This window comes from Lactuca serriola, chromosome 2 (assembly GCF_051521515.1).
Source record: "Lactuca serriola cultivar US96UC23 chromosome 2, Lser_US96UC23_V15, whole genome shotgun sequence".
Taxonomy (NCBI): Eukaryota; Viridiplantae; Streptophyta; class Magnoliopsida; order Asterales; family Asteraceae; genus Lactuca; species Lactuca serriola.
In genome coordinates this window covers 224,437,668-224,460,556 of record NC_136409.1, presented here as the reverse complement: position 1 = coordinate 224,460,556, position 22,889 = coordinate 224,437,668, and the positions used below count along the sequence as shown (strand labels likewise).

Genomic DNA, 22,889 nt, shown 5'->3' with positions numbered 1-22,889 from the left:
AAGGCTATTTTAGTCGCTTCATATTTAAATAAAAAAGGCGGGTAACATTCGCTCCCTAAAATCCGGATTTTTATTCTGGTTCGGACCTCTCTCGCCCGTTTCTACTTCATTCCATAGTCTCTCTCTATAACAGAACGAGCTTTGATATTTCCAATCAGTGATCATTTCAGATGCAAACCAAATCTCTCGAATTAACTTCAGTTCTTCTGAAAGGTTAGTCAAATCCGCAACTTTCCTCTTTTAATTTGGATTCATTGATGTTCTCTTCGATTTGTTGTGGAAGATCGGATGTTGATTATAATTAGTAGGGATGTCGGTGTTCAGTTAATTGTTGTTATTTTCGTTATCATTTACGAATTGTTTTGTAGACTGAATTTTACATGAATTCAGTGATAATGAACTGCAGGGATTTCAATTTGAATTCGCAGCAAAACTTACAGAAGAATCGAACTTTTGGATTACATCAGAATGTGATTATCAAGAATCATATGAAAGTTACGCAGTCAATCAAGAAGAATCAAGAACATAAAACAGAGTAAGAAACATAACACACAATACCTAGATGCTTACACAGTTCAATTGTAGTCAATCGATTTCGAATCTTTATGAAATAATCCTCTCAAGTCTCTCGCTTATGTTATGATATGCAGGTATTGAAGGGCTATTGGTCTCTTCGTATGGAGGGCGTCGAATCAAAATCACAGTCACAAGGACGGGATACTCAGATTATGGCAGAAAATGTACAAGGTAAGATACTTACAGAACATGAATATTTACAGAATCATTTCATCACTATACATTTCAGTTATGGTACTAAATATATGTATTTTACATTTCAATCTACACACTAATTGAGCTTCAACTTTCTGGGAAACTAGGGTTCCAGCAATGTGTCAAAGAAATCCTTGATCTGATCAAACAAGATGAAACATTCTCCGAAATAACAGCCGAAATTTACGATTGCAAGAAGTTGAACTTGACAAAACTGGTAACCGAGTTATCACGCATGCATGGGGAATTGGCTGATCATTTGATTAAAGAAGTCAACAAGAACACACATAAATTTACAACACCCATAAAGATCAAGACACAGCAAGTTGATTCTTCCAGTTCAACCTCTCCTCAAGTTACTGAATCGAGTAAAAAACATGAATTCAAAACACCTGCCGATTTTGAATTTACTTTCTCAAGTGGAGGTGGTTTTCAAATTTCTAGAAGCGAATGCTCAGAATCTTCCATCTTAAAATCATCCAATTCCGCTTCCGCATCAGAATCTATCATGTGTATCAACAAGCGTCTAGTTTCACCAGTCAATGACGATGCATTAAAGGTAAAAGAAACCAAAGTTGATGACGCTGAAGAGTTACTGAAAAATATTTCAGTTTCGAACAAGAAGGTCCAGAGCTTAAAAGACGAAAACGCCCTTCTTGAAACCAAGGTTCATGACACTGAGGAGGTAATGAAAAAGATTTCACTTCTTGAAGAAGAGCTGTCTACTTGGAACAAGAAGGTCCAGAGTTTAGAAGACGAAAATGCGCTGCTTGAAACCAAGGTTCATGACACTGAGGAGTTACTGAAAAATATTTCAGTTCTTGAAGAAGAGCTGTCTACTTCGAGCAAGAAGGCCCAGAGTTTATTAGAAGACAAAAACGCCCTTCTTGAAGTTGAGAAAGCTAAGGTGGCTGAGTCAACTCGTAGGATTGAAACAATGGGGAAAGTGATAGAGGTCTACAGAACGCAAGTATTGACAACAGACAATGAAATTTCAAAGCTAAAACAAGAGCTGGCTAGAAAAGATATTGACCAAACTCAGTTTTTATCACTTGGTCAAACTATAACCTCGTTACAGCAGCAATTAGATTCAAAGCAAGCCCGGAATGATGAACTGCATGAGAAAGCTATCAGATTCACAGCTGATATATCAAAGCGAGATGATGAAATCATAGAATTGAGTACCAAGATTAATCAAATGAGAACTGTTCATGCAGCCGAAGAGGATAAATTGAAAACTGATATCACAAGGTTGGAAACGGAAGTTAGAGAAAAGTGTGAGTTAGTTGATGATTTGAATCGGGAGCATGATGCTGCTGTAATTTCATGTACAGATGAACTGAAAGTGAAAGTGGTGGAATTGGAAAAAGAGGTGGAAGTGGTGTCGGAGGAGAAAAGGGAAGCGATAAGGCAGCTGTCCTTCGCCGTGGATCATTACATGTCTGCATACAAACAACTTCATCAAGACTTCGTTTCCCTCAAGCGGCGTTTTGTTTGACTTGAAGACTTCTTGCCGAATACCAAGATTCAGATTAATATCTTGTTTTGGGACAATGGATGACCTAAATACAAAGTATAGGGGGGTTAGTTGTAAATGAAGTCAAAGGCTGGTTTGACTTTGACCATATTGAGATTCACTTGGAGTAGTTTTTTTGTAAGACCATACCAACGAGTATAATAATATCATTGATATTTCAATTGTGATTATCAGTTTTTGCAATTGTCCTCTAAGTCGGTTTCAAAAATGGGTTTGAACATATGGATCCATGAAACATTGCAATTCAACTTGAAAATATTGCAAGACAAGCGATGACATACCTTAGCCCAACATTTTTTTTTCAAACATGTCACTTGCAAGTAGAGTTTGAAAGTCATTTGAAAGAACAATATAAATTTTTTAAAGATGTTTACTTTTGAAAATCTTTTTATGCTTTATAAATTTGGAGATGTGTTTTATTTATCATTTTATACATTTCCCTACATTTATAATTTATTATTATTAGGTAAGTTAATCTGTTAAAGATAAAAATATTTAAAAATTATATTTTTATTGAAAGTTATATCTTGCAAAGCATTTGTCAAGAAATATGTACATAAAAACAACAAATCAGAGAAGAAGGTTCTACAAAACATTTAAGAACTAAAATAGATAAAAATAAACTAGTTATTTTTAAATAAAATAAAATTTGAAAAAGTTAATCTACTTTTTTGTTTTTTTTTTTTTTGTTTTTTTTATTTATTTATTTATTTTTTTTTTTTTGCGGTATGTGTTTGTTAAATAAAAGTTAGTCAAATTTTTATGTGATAAAAATAAAAAGTCTCTCAAAGACTTATCATGGTAATTATGCACCTTAAAATATTAACTCAATTTTATTCATTATCTATGTTCCACCAAATATTTTATGGATATAAATTATTTAATACTTCAAACTCTTTTTTTTTGGATCGTACGAATTATTTGTTTCGATCTCTATTTTTCTACCTAATTAGCATATATCAGGATTTTGTTTTTTCACTATCAATTGACAAGGTTGAAGGTGCCATGTAAAAGATCTCAAACCCGGGGTGCTCGCTGAAATATTGCGAGTAAGCTTCCATTTAATTCGTTTGTTGTTTCCAAAAAAAATACATACTAATAATGATAATGTTTTTTCGAGTTGGTCCTAGGGTTTTTTTTACCTTAAGTATTTATGCATGTATAGATACACAAATCAATAAGAGAGACCAACCCATACCCATGGCAATTTTATATCTAATATCATGTTCTAATTCCTTCCACAAACACGATTACACACATTGTGCATATTTATTTAGCATTATTGTATAAGAGTTAAAGTGGAAGATTCCCGTTCGAATTTAAATGTGATAGACAAGTTATTTATTGGAAGTTTTGTGACAACTAATTGGATTTAACGAGGTCTAGTTGATCAAAAAACAAGGTGTTACAGAAACACAAAACTACATCATATAAATCAAATCTAAGGATTGTAAATCAAATTTTCAATAAGAGTCAAATGATCTATCATTTTTCAATGTTTGGTTCACAAATTAGGTTCATCTGTTGTTAATTATGCATCGAATTGAAAGAGTTACAAACACACACCACGTGTTTGATAAAAGAATCAAATATCAAGGATTCGTTGTTCTTGAATCAAGAATATGAGTGAACTATCAAAAACATATGACACAAAGTAAATCTTGACATAGTTATATAGAGTCTCTACTCTCTTAGTCGAAGTTTACCTATTTCCAAAGCACTCGAGTAGGAGGATTTTGCTTAGTTGTGGAAATAATACATAATTATGCATCGGTGATCTTACCCAATTTTCTAGTTTTCTACATTGTGATAATTTTATGCACTCAAAGTATTCAGTGTCAAAGTGTGTATAATGAAGGCATCTAATCTTGTAAAAGGACACATGTGTATATGGAGGATTTTACCTAGTTGTGTAAGGCATTATTTATTGATCGTAAATAACAACCTACCAAATAAATGACTCCTCAAATGTCAATCGAGTAGTCTACCACGAGGAACAATCAGGGACGGCTCAACCTTATATTTTTCAAGCTATGGCTTAGGGTCCCCAATTCTATAAGGCTTCTTATTCTTCGAACTTAACTCGATATTAATATATCTCAAATATAAATTACCCATTACTAATTGTCCAATAGGCTACATCACAGTGAGCAATCTTGAATTTTGAAGACGAAACTCATGCGACACATAAGTGCGATTTTGGAAATTGAAACATCACATTTATCTTTTATTCTTCTATCTAGATTCTCTATTGTTCAAATTCACAACACCAAGCATTATGTGTTTCACTACTTTTCTAGTTTTCCATTATCCAAATGGCCCCATATTTTTTGCTCGCTTAAAGCCCTCGAAATGGTCGAGCCACTCCTAGGAACAATTTTAGTTATGACATTGGTATCGTTGAACTAACAAGGAATTTGGCACCTGCTTACAAGTGAAAGACCCACAAATATGAACGAGACATAGTATAAATAAATAGTAAACCGTACTATCGAAGACATAGTATAAACAACAACAACAAAAAGAAGTTCAATCTACAAGCCCCTTTCAATCGAACCTTTGTATAAAGTTGTCGATGAGGAAACTGCAACGGATTTATGTATTGAGCCCAAACAATTTATATAGTTTCATAATTTATAATACTGAATCACATGATAAATCCCATGTTGAAATCATAAAAAACATAATATTAAACCATAACAAACATTATAATTTTTTAACTTTTGTTATGATATAATACCGAATAATAACTTCCCTTATGCAATTCTAACTAGGAATGAAAGTGGGTCCAAACCCGGACCGGATGGACCCGGATCCGGAAAACTCGGAACCGTTTTAACGAGATTTTTTAGAACCGGAAACCGGACTGGTATATAGGAACCAGTTTCGGTTCGGTTCCGGGTAAAGTGGGTCCAGAACCGAAAAACCCGGAAATAGGAAAGTGGGTAAGGTGGAACCGGGTAAAATGGGTTTACAACCGGAAACCCCGGATTATTATTATTATTATTATTATTATTATTATTATTATTATTATTATTATTATTATTATTTGTAATTACCTCAATCGCATAATCTTTCAACCGTAATAAAAAAAATAATAAACAAAAAATTACATTTAGGTTATTGACGACATTGATTTTGTTTTTTTAAAAGTAACCGGATATAACAAAGTTGGTTTGATATTATTGTGAAATATGAACTTTTAGTTATGTGATTGTAGTAATATATAATGTATGTTCATAGGGATGAGTTAATTGTAACATGATTGAGGTTCTAGTTAAAAAATGAGTTAGAATAATTAAACAACAAAATGAATATATAACATTTTGTAAAAGATCCACTGTAAATAGGCTAAAAATTTATAGAACTTTAACCCATTAAGCCAACAAAACAAATTGACACTAAAAATAATAAAACTTTCGATTTCACTCTTTTTGATCAAATACACTATTATATAGTCAAATACACTATTATATATATTCAAATTCACTCAAATAAAACACCATAAGCCAATTTTTCAAAATTTCCTACAAATGACCAAATCACCATTTTTAATTAAACCATTGTTTAACATATAAAACCAAACTTATAACCATTTATCTAATATTAATATTACATATAAATTATGGTTCTTACAAATAAAGTTCACAAGAGAGGGGAATGGAAGATAGACTGAGATTTTATTAGATGAATGTCATGCTTTATATCTGTGAGTTTTCCATTACTTCAATGTTTTTTTTTTGTTTTTTTTTTAATTTTATTTATTATTATTATTATTATGAGAGCTCATATGCAAATTGAGATTATGATAAACAACCATCTCCAATCCTACATCCATTTTTTTAAGATCAAAAATGTATAAATAATATTTCATCTTTAACCGACACTTTTTTTTATACAAATTTCTATACCAAAAATATATTCCTAGTATATTCAGTTTTTAAAACTTATATAGATTATGATACCCATCAACTTATAATATTGTTTACATTTATTTATATTTCCTATATAAAAACTTTATGAAACGTACAAAAATCGGTTCTCGTCCATTAAACCCGGTTCCGGTTTTTTTACATATCCGGTTCCAAAAACCGGTTCCGGTTTTTTTACCCGGAATACCCAGACCCGTTGGACCTATACCCGGACCCGTTGGACTCGTACCCGAAATACTCGGAACCCGGATAAGACTAAATTTGAAACCCAATACTCGGACCGTTTAAACATTTTCCGGTTATATCGGTTCCGGTTCCGGTTCGATTCCGGTTTTTCGGTTTTATAACTCATCGCTAATTCCAACTATCGGATTAACAATCTTGTTTGTTCATATAAATAATCGAAAACCCAATCAAAATAACATAAAGTTCTTATTTCTTTTATAAGCATTATACGTTAACCCATTATATCTATGTATCATGACTCTACTGTAACATAATTTCGGAACTTGATAAACGTATACAACATAAAGTGTAAACGATTGTTATGGCATCAATATAAATAAAAAAAAAAAAAAGAGAGAGAAAATGACAAAAATAGCCATTTACACTAATTGCATTACAAAAATAGCCAAAAAAAATCGAAATTACAAAAATAGCCAGCGATTTCACAGATGAGAAGGTCCCATCTGCGAAATGACCTTCTCATCTGCGAAAGTACAAACACCTAAAGCACAGCTGTGCTTTAGGTGCTTGTACTTTCGCAGGTGGAATTAAATTTTTTTTTTTAATATTTTTGTTGTATATATAGGGGTAATTTCGCAGATGGAATAAGTCCATCTGCGAAATACTCTCACTCTATCTGCGAAATCGTGGTTTTTTTTGTATTATTTTTTTTTTGTAAGTTTGACTATGAAATGAATTTGTTTGACTACGAAATCATGTTGGTATATAAAAAGTTTTGTAGAAAAAATATCATTTTGGTTGTTATTTGTTTAGGAACTCTCTCTACAATTTGCTCAAAAAATGATTGAATCTTTGGTTTGTCTTGTAAGCGGTGGGAGATGACAAGTTAATGGAACTAATCTGGAATACATATGTCCACAGGGAGGTATTTCTGAACTTGCTTTGATATTTTCTGAGTATATTAGTTATAGTGATTTTGTATCTTTGGTAAGAAGCAAAATTGGTTTGTTAGACAAATATAGAATTAGTCTTCGTTTCCACCATCCTGAATTAAATTATTATATAGCTATAGTTGAAGACATGGATGTTAGAATGTTGATAAACGTAATCAAATGTAGTGGAGGAAGGGCTGTGAAAGTGTTTGTGGTGGTTGATGAAGTTGAGGAGGTTAATGGGGATGGTGAAATTGGAAACCAACTTGTTGGTAATTTATGCAGTTATAAAAAGAGCAACGATCCGATAGGTACTTTCAATACTCCTAGTGTACCTCAGTTTCACAGTGTTGTTGAAAATTTTAATGTTAGTTATTCACCTATTCACTATGTGGATCCCGAGAATTACAAGTCTGTTGGTGATGATGATGTTGATACATATCTTAATCATGTGGGTGGTCGTTGTGATGATGTTGCCGAACAAGAAGTTAAACTTATGAATAGGCGTGTGGTAGATAAAACTAAAAAGAAAAAAAATTCAAGTCAAAAAAATGAAAAAAATCATGTTTACGGGCATTATGTTGATGTTGGTGATGTATGTTTAGATATAACCGAGCTACAAAGCAATTCCGATAGAGATGAGTTGGGTGATGAAGTTAAAGCTAAGTTTCCCGATAACCTTTTTCACGGTATGCCCCCTGTACCAGCATGCCAGTTGATATTAATAAAGATATCCCAACACAGATGGTAGACATGAATCTTCAAAAGATTCAATGTGAGAGTATATTTAAGAACAAAGAACTTTTAAAGCGGTGTATTGGTAAAAAATGTCTTCGAGAAGGTTTCCAGACGAGGACAAGTAGATCCACCAAATCAAGGTATGAAGTTGTGTGTGTTTCGAAAAATTGTTCTTGGTTACTAAGAGCAAAAGCAATTAAAAATTCTGATGGACTTTTCCAAGTGAATAAATTTGTTGATGTACACACATGTTCTTCAACATTGTTGCAACCTAATCATCGACAAGCAAACAAATATGTTTTGGGTGAATATGTTGTTGATGTTTTGGCTGAAGACTATAGTAGAGTTTATCGGGGAAAAGAAATTGTTAATGATATGAATGCTCAATTGAATATCAATATCTCATACCATCAGGCATGGCGTGCGAAGCAATATGCATTGTTGTCGTTAAGGGGTACGAAAGAGGATTTTTTTACCAAACTTCCGGCGTATTGTCACAACTTGGCCAAACATAATCCGGGTACTGTCACACATATTAAAACAGATGTTGATGATCGCTTTGAGTTTTTGTACGTCGCACTCGGTTGCTCGGTTAGTATTATCATATCCTAATTTAATTTTTTAATATTTATTTTGGTGTATTTGAATAGATATACAATGTATTGTAGGTACGAGCTTTTGTCAATTTTTGTAAGCCGACCCTAGTAGTAGATGGAGCTCACCTAAAGGGCGAGTTCAAAGGTACCATGCTACTTGCAGTTACTAAGGACGGACAAAACCAAATATTACCGGTTGCATATGGTATATGCAAAAATGAGTGTGCCGATTCTTGGACATGGTTTTTTCAAAAACTACATGATTGCATAGGAAATATGCAGGAGCTTACAATTATATCTGATAGGTCTCCATCAATAGCAACATCCGTTGCCAACATTTTTCCTCACGCTCATCATGGAATATGTGGTGTCCATTTGTATTTCAACATAGTATCTAGATTCGGCAAGAGTAAGACGGTTAAAGGAATTTTTTGGGAGGCGTGTAGGGCGTACACAGTTGATGCTTTTGATGCTGCCATGGATGTTATGAAAAAGACAAAAGAACCAGTATGGGAGTACTTAAAAAGTATAAATCCAGAAACCTGGTCAAGGGCACATTTTAAAGGGAACCGATACAATCTTATGTCATCCAACAGTACGGAGTCTATAAATGCATTATCTAGACATGCACGTAAGGTGCCAATACTTACGTTGATTGATTTTTTTCGTGCTACAATGCAACAATGGTGGTTTCAAAGACGTAACTTTGCAGGTATTAAGTAAATTTGTAATATTAATGTTTTATTAGTTTTGATGTTATTGATCTTAACTTCTTCATTTTGGCTGTTTTTTAGCGGAAGCAACAACAACACTTACCCCTTGGGCGGATGAAGTTGTAAAAATAAACAAGAAAACTTTTACCAAATGGGATGTTCGCATGATCTCAAATACGAAATGCGAGGTCAAACAGGGGGCACAAAATGTGATTGTTTATTTTCAACATATGACATGTACATGTAGGCATTGGCAACTTGATGGGATACCTTGTGGTCATGTCATAAGATGTTTAACAGTGAACAATTACCAAGACTGCTCGAGGTTTGCATTAAATGCTTACCTTACCGAAACACTGAGGAAAACATATGAGGAATCAATAAACCCTCTGCCGAAGCCATCCGAATGGGAGATCCCCGATGATTTGATGATTGTTAAGCCACCTATAATGGATAAACGTCAGCCAGGCAGGCCAAGAAACACAGACCGCATTCCATCCCAAGGCGAGGGTCCAATTATAAAAGAGTGTTCTACATGTGGTCAACTAGGACACACGAGAAATAATTGTACTGGAAGGGCGTCCGGTAGCAGAGCAGGTCACATAATTTCTACTGCAGAAATGGCATATAATATTGGTGGTTCAGCGGGTTGCTCACAAACCTATAACGCTGATTTTGATATAAAACAACCTTGAAATTAAGAGTAATGACGAGTTGTTAGCTTATTATGTATTGTAATATTTTTTATTAACTCTTACAAGACATTGCTATGCTTTCATATTTTAGTTAAGTTTGTTGATTATAACAATGAATGAAGCATTTATATTATAAAATATAGTTTGCAGATTTATTTTAACAGTTACACCATGTTATTTAAAAAAAAACAACAAACGATCCTTTGGCAACCTAATCTGTTTCATGATAATATTACAACAACTTTGTAACTAATTTTTAAACTCAGGGAACTGCAACGGGTACTTCTCTTTCTCCATTGTTATATAGTCATCCCTAATTCTCGTTTTGTCTTCAAAACGATCCTTTTTTACCATAATGTGTATCAACTGCTCATCCTTCTCAGCAAGCCGTTTTTCAGTCGTTTTGATTGCCTTCTTACTCTTTTTTATCTAATCTTTATGCTCTTTGATTTTGTTTTTATTGAGTTCAATTCATTATTGAGCTTGTTTGCATTCCGAATCTATATCATTAGCAAGTTGAGTGAGAAGTCGGGATGACTCTTTGTCCTCTTCTTGTTGTGCTTCAACCTTCTTTAATTCTTCAAAATTTTCATGTGACATATATGGCCCGGCTGAAGAGGGTGTAAAAAAAGGGTCTACCGAATCACAGTAGTAACAATCTACTTCGTTGCATGAGCAAATTTCGAATTTGTGTGAGGAACTCATAATAAAGTCGATATTGTATTAAACTGGAGCAATAAGTGGTATTTATACATACTAGACAGTAATGAGAGGTCCAACTTTGAAATGACTAGACAGTAATGACAAGTCACTGTAGTAACCTGCACATCCTAGTAGGACCCTTAAGTGACAAGAGATAAATGACAGTTTGACATGACAAAACACTACATAAAGCTGAAAATTGTAGTCCAAATATAACCATTTCGTAGTCAAAGTATTAATTCATAGTCTATTTATTTATATAAATAGATGTTTAAGATCTATAAACCAAACACCCAAATCACCTAAACGAAACGAATTCCCATTATTAGAAATGTCGTCGAATGCAGCAAGTTCTTCGAATGAAGTACCTGGTTCCAATTCTGAAAGGCCATGGAAGACAAACGAGGTGTTAGTTCTAACACGATGCTGGCTAAGTGTTAAGGATGGTGAATCGTTACTTGCTCCCCCGCATTGCCTAATTGGTGATGAATGGAGTCGCATCACATCTTTGTTTAACCATGAGATGGGAGAAGGACAAAAAAGAGAAAAATCAGATGTTGTTACTAAGTGGACGGATGTAAAGGAAGAAGTGACATGGTTCAATCGAGCATGTAGTTATGCGAAACGTAACAATGTTCGTTATTGTGACGAAGAAGAGTTCTTGGAAGTTGTTACAGAGTTTTACATCTGTGAGCATGACGGCAGAGACTTCGAATATGAGGAAGTTTGGAAGGTTGTTAGAGATAAACAGTATTTCAAGTAGACCGCTCTAATTTCTGTTAAGAATAACCCATGGACTTGTGTTTTACGTTAATGCTTTGTTCGTATTATGTCGTTGTTTTTCATGTAATTGTTGTGATGTTTTTAATGGTTCATGGAATCCTTGTTACTAATGTATTCTAATTTATTGTGATAACTAATGCAATGGCCATTTATTAACTCAAGTTAATCATACGAGTTGCTCACATAATAAACTAAAATATATTTTAAACAAATGAAATACATACGAAATACATGAAAATAACCTAGTACTCACATAATAAACTAAAATAGATTTTAAACAAACGAAATACATACGAAATACATAAGAAATACATGAAAATAACCTAGTACATGAAAATAACCTAGTACTCAAATAATAAACTAAAATAGATTTTAAACAAACGGGATATATTTCAAAATATTCCAAGGGTCTTCAAATTGGAATTCCAACCCGTTACTTAATGACTTGTATTCCTCCTTAGCAGCTTCCAAGATGACATCCTCAGTAGCATTTAGACGGGTGTCGTCAATTTTGATATAAAGATCGTTGAATAATAGAACTTCAGTTTTCATTTCATACCATCTTGTTAAGATGTCTAGTTTGTCACGATCGTTTCTTGTAGCCATTCGGTTTTCAGCATTGAAAATATTGGTTAAATGGCTCCAAAACATTAGATCGTTCAACTTGCTTGTCTCGTACACATGAATATAAGCATGTGTAAGAACCAAGAACTCTTCATTGCTCCATGATATAGAACTCATTTTGATTGAAACAAAGATAGTAGAATCTAAAAAACAATATTTGAACAACTTTATTGGTTAATTTAATAAAGTATTGCATGTAACTTAAGGTCAATTTATAGTAGTTTCTACACAAAATCGCAGTCCAATCTTCTAATATGTCTGCAATTCATAGTCAAAATTAACTGATGAATGCATTGTACTATACTTATAACACAACAGATCACTGTTCGAGTTGACAATTCATCCCCGGTTGAATGACAACACAATACATTGCTGCTTGAATTGACAAGTCATTGCACCAGGAAAGTAAGGAGTCGTTATAAATAGATTTCAATATCCGTTGTAATTGTATTGTATTACTTCCCTCCTTGCAATTATGGACTCACCACATATATGGAGGAACGCAGAGGAGGTCGCTTCGGTTCAAGCTTGGATTACAACTGTAGAGGTGGATTTTCCACCGGGTCCCCCACAAGTTCGTGTTGGATCATTTTGGTCTCGTGTCTGTCATTTGTTTCACCATTTAATGAACCGCACTTAATATCGAAGAAGAAGAGATGTCAAAGCGAAGTTTCTGGATATGAAAATGAAGGTGAAACAATTTCAACGTATTTATAATGAGTTGGATAACGAACATGCAAATACGTATGAAGACATTCTACGGCAGGTGGTTTTGGAACTATACCGTTTTGAATATGATGGTAGCGAGATTACCCACTTAGATGCATGGAATCTTTTAAAGAATGTCCCTTATTTTTAATATGCATGTTGGTTAAGTTAATTGTTTTTCGTTATTTAAGTTACTTGTTGTTGTATGTGTCTAGTCGTTACTATTTAATAAACGTCCATTTCTTTTAATGTATGTTGTTTCGTCAATAGCCAATATATAGAACGCAATAAAATATAAATGGGGTACATAAATAACTAATACATAATACGACATAAAATATAAACTGGGTACATAGATAACTAATACATAACATAACACTAAAATAAAAACGGGGTACATAAAAAACTAATACATAATACTACATAAAACATAAAGGTGCTACATGAATAACTACTGCATTGAGGGAGGTAACAGGACCACCGTTTCATTTGGTATTTCCCAATGCACATGTGATGGTATACTATTCACCAACTCAGATCCATATGCAAGTCGATACACATAATTAGTGAACTTGTAATCAACCATTCTCTGAATGGACTCAGATGTACGGGTTCTTAGACATGCTATAGCGTGGCCACATGGTATACCGCTTTTTTGCCATTTACCACAACTACATACCCTTCGTTCAAGTTGTACGTTGCTGGTGGCAAAAGTGTCATCGACTTCAAATGTATCCCCATACAAACGTCTTGCATTACAATTATAAGACTTGTTGAGACTTTTTTGAACCTTACTCTTAACATAAGGGGTCAACCCACCAGACAACCTCCCTGTAAAATTTGATATTTTAATAAAAATAGTAGCACAATAAAAAAAACTAAATATAACAATCTCCCTTACCAGCCAGTTCGGCCCGTTCAGCATACTTTGATTGTATCGACGTGGTGGTTAACTCAATTATCGTTGTTATAGGAAACTCACGTGAGGATATAATTTGCAAAATTTCAAGGACGTCAATCGATTTAACATTGTAACGTATTTTTGGGAAAAATGCTCTTGTCCATTTTGAAATCGGTATATCGTCAAGCCAGTAAATTGGACTCATAAGCAAGGTGCAGAAAGGTGGTTTCCTACATGTACTTTGCAACCTTTCCCAACACAAGTAAAAATCATCAAAGCTATATGCATTGCATGACTTCCAAAACAACGATTCGACTTCCATATTGTTATGTCCGACAGACTCACGTATCTTTCGAGCTATATCTTTAGGACAATATCCATGATAGGAATCTGGGTAGGCACTCTGAACACCAAAGTCTATGTTATCACACAGGTTGCTTATGAAACCAACCTCTATGTCCTCACCTAAACAATCTCTTAACCTCATCATGAACCATCTCCATGATTCTTCACACTGTAAGGTTCCCAAACCAATTGCTAAGAGTAGTGGTTCATGATTTCCATCTAAAGCCACTGCGAAGTACATTGTTGTCAGAAAGCTCCCAAGAAGGGGTAAATAACCCACATATATCAGCGGTATCATGCACCTATGGAAGGTACGAATCTACATAAAAACGAACACCTATTAGTGATAAGTAAAAACTAATCGAGATACATTACCATGAAATATTATATAACTCAATAAAAGAAGTATGTTATACCACGCAACCTAAAGCCACAAAACAGAATTGAAAGCGGTTGGTATCGATTTTCTTAATGGCTGTTAAGGTATTAGGATTTGTTCTTTGAAGGTTATGCAAGAAAATTGGTAGTTGAGAAAAGGTTCTTTCGCTGTAACTACTCATTTTCAATACCGATGATAGTGCTCTACAATCATCACACAAATGCAATATGAAACAAATGCAATTATAAATAGCAAATATTGTATCTCTACTGATCAAAATTCATAGTTTAACCTTTTAAATTCATAGTTCAACTTTTTGAATTCATAGTCAAACCAGTTCATTTCATAGTCAAATTTCACTGACCGACATGACAATACTACAGAATGTACTTGTCTGCATTTCATAGTTCAACTTTTTGAATTCATAGTCAAACCAGTTCATTTCATAGTCAAAAAGAATTTTCTGTAATACGATTTCTTCTATAAATGGGTGTCACTCAGTATGGAAATTTTAACTGAGAAAGTAACTCCGATTTAAAAGAAAAAGAAGGCTAATGGCATACTGCAATTGCGGAGGAGAACGTATCGTTAGGATTTCGGGTACAGCTAAAAACCCAGGAAGATTGTTTTACGCTTGCCCATATTTGGTATCATGTTGTTAACGTCATTCAAATTTAAACCCTCGTGTTTACATCACAAAAATTTATTTTCTTACTGTGAATATTAAATTTAACAGGGACCAAAATGCGGGTTTATCAGTTGGGTTGATGAAGAGAAGGACCAATCTTCTATGGTAATAGCTAAAGTAACTAACTCTAATAAGCTCTTTCAATCAGAAAATAAGAAGTTAAAGATAGCGTTGGTTTGTAGTTGGGTGTTGTTCTTGGCAGTTCTTGTTTACAAGTTGTAAGCTTTTCAATATTGTTTTTATGGTTTTGAAGTTGTTAGGTCAATAAATTGTTGTATTTGTAACGTTAAAACAAATGTTGTAGTCGTTCTTATGTTGTATGTATTGATAAGTAATTAGTAGGTCATCAATTTGTTGTAATTGTCGTAACGTTATATTTTTTGCCATCCGTTGAGTAAACTGTAAAAATAAACTAATAATGAAATCCAACATTAATTTATATATACAATTATATAATCCAACTACATAGGACCAAGACTAGACCCCCAAATAATTTTTGTCATCCGTAGACGGAACTCTAAAGTTGCGTTCTTTGGGTCAATAAGAACACGTATTGGTTGACCTGAAACCAATTGCTCCATAAACATACAAACAAAAACACCGCAATCTCCCAAATGACTACTTTGTTGGGGAACATTTTCTTCATAAATGAATTGCATATTCAATGGAATCCTTGGGATGTTCCTCCGGGCCCAATACTTAATCTTGTCCAAATAATTTGCCACCCGACGTTCAAATTTGGAAAAGATTCCTTCAGATTTGAATTTTTCATAAGCCCCTCTACCAAGACTGTCATAAATATGCACTTCCATTGACGCTAATCGTAGTTCCCCAAATAGCCAATGATTAGGGGATGAATGAATCGGCAATAAGACATGTATAAGGATCAGAAAATAAAATTATGTTTATTTACATCACAATACAAAAACATAACAAAAAAACGATATTATTTTCAATATAAACTATTAAGTTTACCGTATCAACATTCCACCAAGCAACCATGAAGTTGGGGTACGTAGCAATACCAGTCATAAACGCCCTCCAGTTCTGTCCTTCTTCCAAAGCATGAGAAACAAAAAAATTTGGAGGCATTATTGTATATCGGTCGCTCTCAAACCGTCTCTCCATCAATAGTCGGTACCAAATGGTTATATGCTGCACACATGATAGTTTTGTTATTGACTAAAAAACAATTAACTTTTAAAATAATTAATTAACAATTAATTTACCGCTGACTCCAACCATCCGTCGTGTGTATGCCCAAACAATGAGCTCCAAAAATCTCTATCTAACACGGAATTAAACAAACGATGCTGGACATCATATGAATGCAATACATAATTTTGGATGACAACCTCACCGCCTGCTACGTAAGGTTGTCGGCGCAACATGGAGAAGTCATGAGCAACACCAAAAACTGGAGGAGGAACGGGGCTTGTTGATTTGATATCAACCTTCTTTTTTGTTCTTCTTTTTTGCTTCGGTGTCGTGTGCAACTAAAAACAATATTCAAATGTTTAAATCTATATCTTTCAGATAATTCACATAAACATAAAATTATCAGTTTATAAATAAAACGAATATCTCGGTGTAAGGAGGGCACAAATATTGTGATGGTTTTCGACTCCTCGGTTTATCGTGTGTAACTTCTTTGTCATCATCATCATCAAAATAATCTACAATTCCCGTTATTATTAGTTCGTCTTCGTCCGGCACATCATCATCAAATTTGTTCCCCGCATTGTCATTCCTCTCCTCCCACTCCTACATTAAAAATAATATTTTATACTTAATAACGAAATACACATAATTTAATAAACAATAATATCTAAATAAACAAAATATTTATATTAATGTAACTATAAGAACCTCTTTAACTTCACTATAATCATTTGCATCAAACACATCATCATCAAATTTGTTCCCCACATACTCATTCCTCTCCTCCAACACCTACATTAAAAATATAACTTTTTACTTAATAACGAAAGACACTTTATTAAAAAGTAATTATTAAAATCGTAAAGGTAACATCTATAACAACCTTGTCGTCTTGAATATCACCAAAAACATTTTCAGTTGTATTGTTTTTATTCATCACTTCATCTTGCACAACTTATATTTTCAAATATAAAATATGAACACAGGTATTCATATATGTTAATAAAATTTAATAAATAATGTAGCGTGTAACTAACATGTTCATCATAATTTCTTTGTGACACTGTCGGATCATCAAAAATAATGTCGTTCCAAAATGTTCATTATTCATTTCTTCAACAAAAACCTCTGTAGGTTGTCGGTTCATAAACACATGTTGCTCCAGTGCATGTAGCCGTTTCAACACCTCGTCTAGGTTGTGTTTCCCACTGCCCCGACCTCTACCATGAGAGCGACCACTGGACGACATACTAGACGAAGATTCGTCTTGTCTCCTAAAATGGTCTCGTACTGGGGATGGAACTGCTTTCCCTTCACCATATACATACTCTTGAAATGACATATAATAAGAAGATGTCATCTCACCATCACCCGGTAACATGTTTTGTCTTGGTGGTAGCCCCTCCTAAAAAATTAAACATATTAAAAATGCATATAAAAGTATAATAATCAAGTTTATTAATAATAAACGAAATATTTTTAAACCTACATCTTTGACCAAATCTTGTTCACGTCAACCCATTTCAATTTTTTTGTTCCACTCCATCGTTTCATCCGAGGCAAGTCTTTATTTTTTCTCGATGCAAATCCACATGCACGAACAGCCGGAATCATCTCATATATCCATATCTATAATTTTTTACAATTACAGTAATAAAAGTTAAAATTAAAATAAAAAACATAACAATAAAACAATTTAAATATAAGAAAATTTTTATACCCTTATTGGAGCCGTAAATCCTGAGACGGAGTACTTTAAAGTTTGACCACGCTCAGAAAGTGATAAATAATTATGTATTTTGTTCCATGTATCCTCAAGGTCAACATAAGTAAAATCCCAGAGATAGCTACCCCAAGCGAAGCTAACAAAACAAAAAAACAAAATTGATTATTATATAAATTATAACTTTAATAAAATAGAACTTTTAACGTAAACAAAATATACCTGTTCCAGAGATCCAAATTCTCAGCAAAAAAAAAACAATCTTGTGGCACCCGATCATTAACTTCTTTACCCAAAAAACCTTCACACAAAATGTATATCAAACATACTCTAACTGCATCAACGTCGTCAAGTGCTAGGAATGTTCGATTTAAAATTAAACGTTTCAGGTCGCTGATTTTCACCGAACTATTAGTATGGTCCGGAAATAGCCGTTCACGCAATAAACATCTTGTTTTACTGCTTATTAATTTTTCCGACCCTTTTCTCCCAATGTTTTTTGGATACTCCCCAAAATTGAAGCCGGTAATCAAACAAAACTCTTCCGGCCCATAAACCATTTTCGTATTGCCTACTCGAAAATATAAACGTTTTATTCCATCTGGAGATAAAACAGGGTTCGGCCGGATCTGATGAATGAACATTTTATGAAACAATAATGCGTCCCCTTGTAAACGAGGGACATCAATAAAATAACCAAAGACGGTATCTCTGAAAATAGCACGTCTGACATCATCTAAAACTTCAAATACTTCCCATATGTTACCGCCAGAGCCTTTTAAGTTCGCAAAGGCTTTCGTATTCATTAAACTAAAATCATGCTGCAAAAAAAACACAAAAACAAATTAGATAACTAAAAAATATATTTTTTTTTTAAAAATATATGATTACGAACTGCACTAACTACATAAAAAATTAGTAATGCAAATACAATTTCTTAATTACTAATATATATATTTCCAATAAAAAACAATAACATACACATATATAAACAATTTTCCAAGTTATACAACAAATATATTTACGATAGAAAACAATATCATAAATAATTATATAAAAATTTTATTAAACAAATTTTCAACTTAAACGACAAATATATCAACGACAAATTTTCAACTTAAACAAATTTTCAACTTAAACGACAAATATATAAACAATTTTTATCTTTCTAATTAAAACTAACATTTTATAACCATATAAACAAAAAAATTTAAAAATAAAACGACAATCAAATTAACAATTTTGCAAGTTATACGATAACTTTATACAAATTTTCAACTTACACGACAAACACAAACAATTTATAACAATATATATACGACAAATTTTCAACTTATACAAATGTTATACTTATACGACAAATATATATACAAACGACTATTTTGCACTTTATATAAACAATTATACGATAAGAATATACAAGTTTTCAGGTTATACAACAACTAAAAAAACAACAAAAATAACAAATTGTAAACATTATCTACGCAGTCTCTACTTGTCTCTACTTGCATTTAAACTTCAAGTATACTAAAAAAATATTAAAACTATCAAACACAACAAAATTACCCTTTTTTAACACTAAATAATACAACAAATGATAAAATAAAAAATAAGTTTAAACATTAAAAGAGTTAAAATCTAACCATATTTGCGGGATTGTTGACATAATCCTCCATTTTCTTCAAAAACTAGCCAAAATTCCGAGAAAAGCCCAAAGTTAGAGAGAGTTTTTGTGTAGAGAAGGGTGAAAAATGGAGAAAAAAAACGTTTATATACTCAAAATCGAGGGTATTTCGCAGATGGGAGCCATTTCGCAGATGGACCTTCTCATCTGCGAAAGTACAAGCACCTAAAGCACAACTGTGTTTTAGGTGCTTGTACTTTCGCAGATGAGAAGGTCATTTCGCAGATGGGACCTTCTCATCTGCGAAATTGCTTGGCTATTTTTGTAATTTCAATTTTTTTTTGCTATTTTTGTCATTTTCTCAAAAGAAAATGTTAATTCGCTACCGCGTGTTTCAGTATAAAAAAAATGAAGCGATATCTATAAACAAAGATGAATATATAAAGTTAGAGAGGTTACTTGTTAGTTTTAATCAATTTATAAATAAATGATATAGTAAGAACATTAAATATTGAATTGGTCAGACAAATCGGCAATATTACAAGTTAAATTGTATACCCATATAACTTTCTAAACAACATGATGCATCGTTGCTATTGTAATACCAAAATAATTTGAATCGTCTTCAATAAACTATTTGTTTGAATTGGCCGGCTCAATAATGGCCAAAAAGTAAGGTTCAAAAATTGGCCCATGCAGGTTTCGAACCTGCGACCTTCGCGTTATTAGCACGACGCTCTAACCAACTGAGCTAATGGGCCAATTGTGTCATCTATGTTAACCACAAGTAAATAAAATATTTCTATGAACCGAAACAAGTTTCCGATCATAGACATTGGTGAATTCTAATGAAGCATTAGCGGATTTAAGTTATACTGCATGGGGGTGTTTACCCCAGTTGATATGTGTCAGAGCCCATTTTCATATTAAAAAGTATCACATTTTATTTTTACGATTATTAATTAACCCAAGTTCTAAAAATGGCACAAGAGTCCACTTTGAAACTTTCCACCATCCACACAAATGGATAGCCGAAAAGGTGAAAAGGGGCGAGGTTAGAAATAGCCTGTTGAATAGAACCATGGTTGGTGCAGGATTATGAGGTGTTTGGAATGGTTATAATTAGCCCTTTGAATAGAACCATGGTTGGTGCATAAGTCAAAAAACGATAGGGGATGTTAGTGTATGTAGATATGCCTAGTTCATGTATGTAATTGGTTAGCCCTTTTTGTGTATGTGTAGATTAGGCCCATATACTTGTATATATCTTGTATAAATACTTGTATCTTGACGTTTAAATAAACTGAAGATTATCCCTCGTTACCAATATAAAGGAGCATCCTTCTGTCTTCTTCTCGTCCATATTGTTCTGCATCGTTTACATATTATCACACCACATCTATGCCCAATATCACACCATAGTCCAAGCCCAATAGTTGCCTTTGATCCTAATCCAACCAATATCGCACGGGAAAATGACTTATTAAGGTAACTAACTATTTCAATTGTCCATATATAGGTAATGTTCTTTTTTTTGTATACATTAAGGTAAATAACTTGTTTTGGTTGTTCACATTTAGGTAATATGACCGGCTATCACCTGTTTTTGCTTATGTGGCATCCACCTGGCATATGACTTGAATACGTTGCACCTACGTGGCATGGTGCATATATGGGAAAATGACTTATTAAGGTAACTAACTATTTCAGTTGTCCATATATAGGTAATGTTCTTTTTTTTGTACACATTAAGGTAACTAACTTGTTTTGTTTGTTCACATTTAGGTAATATGACTGTCTATCACATGTTTTTGCTTATGTGGCATCCACCTGGCATATGACTTGAATACGTTGCACCTACGTGGCATGGTGCATATATTGTCTTCATTCGATTACACTATAACTGTGTCATACGATTCCACCCCTAATTCTAAACCCTAGATCGGTCGATGATGGCTTCTTCTTCCTCATCTTATTATTCAAAATGACAAGATGAATTTCAAGCTGATCATCGATTGCGGTTTACCATCTCGTGTGAAGATTTCAAGAACTCCTGCAACATATTCAACAATATTGATTTACCATCGAGTTTTGACAAACTCTAAATTTTCTTCCATGGTTGTTAGGAGTTCTTGAAATCTTCACACGAGATGGTAAGCCGCAATCACATGGATGATCAGCTTGAAATTCATCTTGTTGTTTTGAAGAATAAGATGAAGAAGAAGAAACAAAACAAGTCATATGTCAGGTGGATGCCACGTATGTGTAACGTATTCAAGTCATATGCCAGGTGGATGCCACATAAGCAAAAACATGTGATAGTCGGTCATATTACCTAAATGTGAACAAACAAAACAAGTTAATTACCTTAATGTGTATAAAAAAAGAACATTACCTATATAAGGACAATTGAAATAGTTAGTTACCTTAATAAGTCATTTTCCCATATATGCACCATGTCACGTAGGTGCAACGTAATGCCAGGTGGATGCCACATAAGCAAAAACGGGTGATAGCCGGTCATATTACCTAAATGTGAACAAACAAAACAAGTTAGTTACCTTAATGTGTACAAAAAAAAGAACATTACCTATATATGGACAATTGAAATAGTTAGTTACCTTAATAAGTCATTTTCCCAATATCGCACCATCTATGCCTATGCCCAAATCTTGGAGGGAAACTCGCAAGAAGAGAGTATATGGTCTAGAGTTTATTCCACAGTATTACAAAAGACAAAAAAAAAATTGCAAAGATAAAAAAAAAACTATGCTTAAATGAATTTCTATGTAAAAAGCGTTATCCTTGTTTTATAACAAGAGTACATTATCTTTCATTCGAAATAAATTATATATAAATTCTTATATTAAACTTTAATTTTAAACTTTTTTGTTATAGTAATCATTTTAATGCTTGTAATGACATTGATTATGATTTATTAATTTATTTATATAGAAAGTATTTTGTATATATGGCTCATGGTTAAATGGTTATAACATTAACAAAATAGGAAAAATAATCAATTATAATATTTACAAAATTATTCCCGCTTTACAATCTCCAAAATTTTGAAATACACAGCATTGAGCGCCCCGAATCACATGTGGGCCTAACAATTATTGCTGTCACTTAGCTGTCTCCAATAATTCAA

At 33.2% G+C, this 22,889-nt stretch overlaps 2 protein-coding genes and 1 non-coding gene across 3 annotated transcripts; 1 reads left to right on the top strand and 2 right to left on the bottom strand.

Annotated features, from left to right (window-relative positions):
* The first annotated feature begins 665 nt into the window (after positions 1 to 665).
* Positions 666 to 2,435, top strand: LOC145090831 (uncharacterized). Its single transcript, XM_079028891.1, has 2 exons — positions 666 to 747; positions 879 to 2,435. Exons 1-2 carry the CDS (start codon positions 678 to 680, stop codon positions 2,267 to 2,269), a joined length of 1,461 nt encoding a protein of 486 aa, XP_078885017.1. The 5' UTR covers positions 666 to 677; the 3' UTR covers positions 2,270 to 2,435.
* Positions 2,436 to 17,446: 15,011 nt separating this feature from the next.
* LOC145090830 (uncharacterized) lies at positions 17,447 to 18,722 on the bottom strand. Its single transcript, XM_079028890.1, has 4 exons — positions 18,337 to 18,722; positions 18,112 to 18,253; positions 17,877 to 18,020; positions 17,447 to 17,796 (listed from the first exon to the last, which is right to left on the bottom strand). The coding sequence occupies exons 1-3, from the start codon at positions 18,672 to 18,674 to the stop codon at positions 17,877 to 17,879; spliced, it is 624 nt and encodes a 207-aa protein (XP_078885016.1). The 5' UTR covers positions 18,675 to 18,722; the 3' UTR covers positions 17,447 to 17,796.
* A 1,703-nt stretch (positions 18,723 to 20,425) lies between these two features.
* On the bottom strand, positions 20,426 to 20,499 carry TRNAI-AAU (transfer RNA isoleucine (anticodon AAU)). Its single transcript has one exon. It is a non-coding gene; the product is annotated as a tRNA-Ile (tRNA).
* Positions 20,500 to 22,889: the final 2,390 nt, after the last annotated feature.

Coding starts and splice junctions, on each gene's coding strand:
- LOC145090831 (XM_079028891.1), top strand. CDS start 678: ATGGAGGGCGTCGAATCAAAATCACAGTCACAAGGACGGGATACTCAG. Junction 748..878: donor TATGGCAGAAAATGTACAAG/GTAAGATACTTA, acceptor CTGGGAAACTAG/GGTTCCAGCAATGTGTCAAA.
- LOC145090830 (XM_079028890.1), bottom strand. CDS start 18,674: ATGGTTTATGGGCCGGAAGAGTTTTGTTTGATTACCGGCTTCAATTTT. Junction 18,254..18,336: donor AATTTGGATCTCTGGAACAG/GTATATTTTGTT, acceptor TTGTTTTGTTAG/CTTCGCTTGGGGTAGCTATC. Junction 18,021..18,111: donor GATTTACGGCTCCAATAAGG/GTATAAAAATTT, acceptor AAAAAATTATAG/ATATGGATATATGAGATGAT.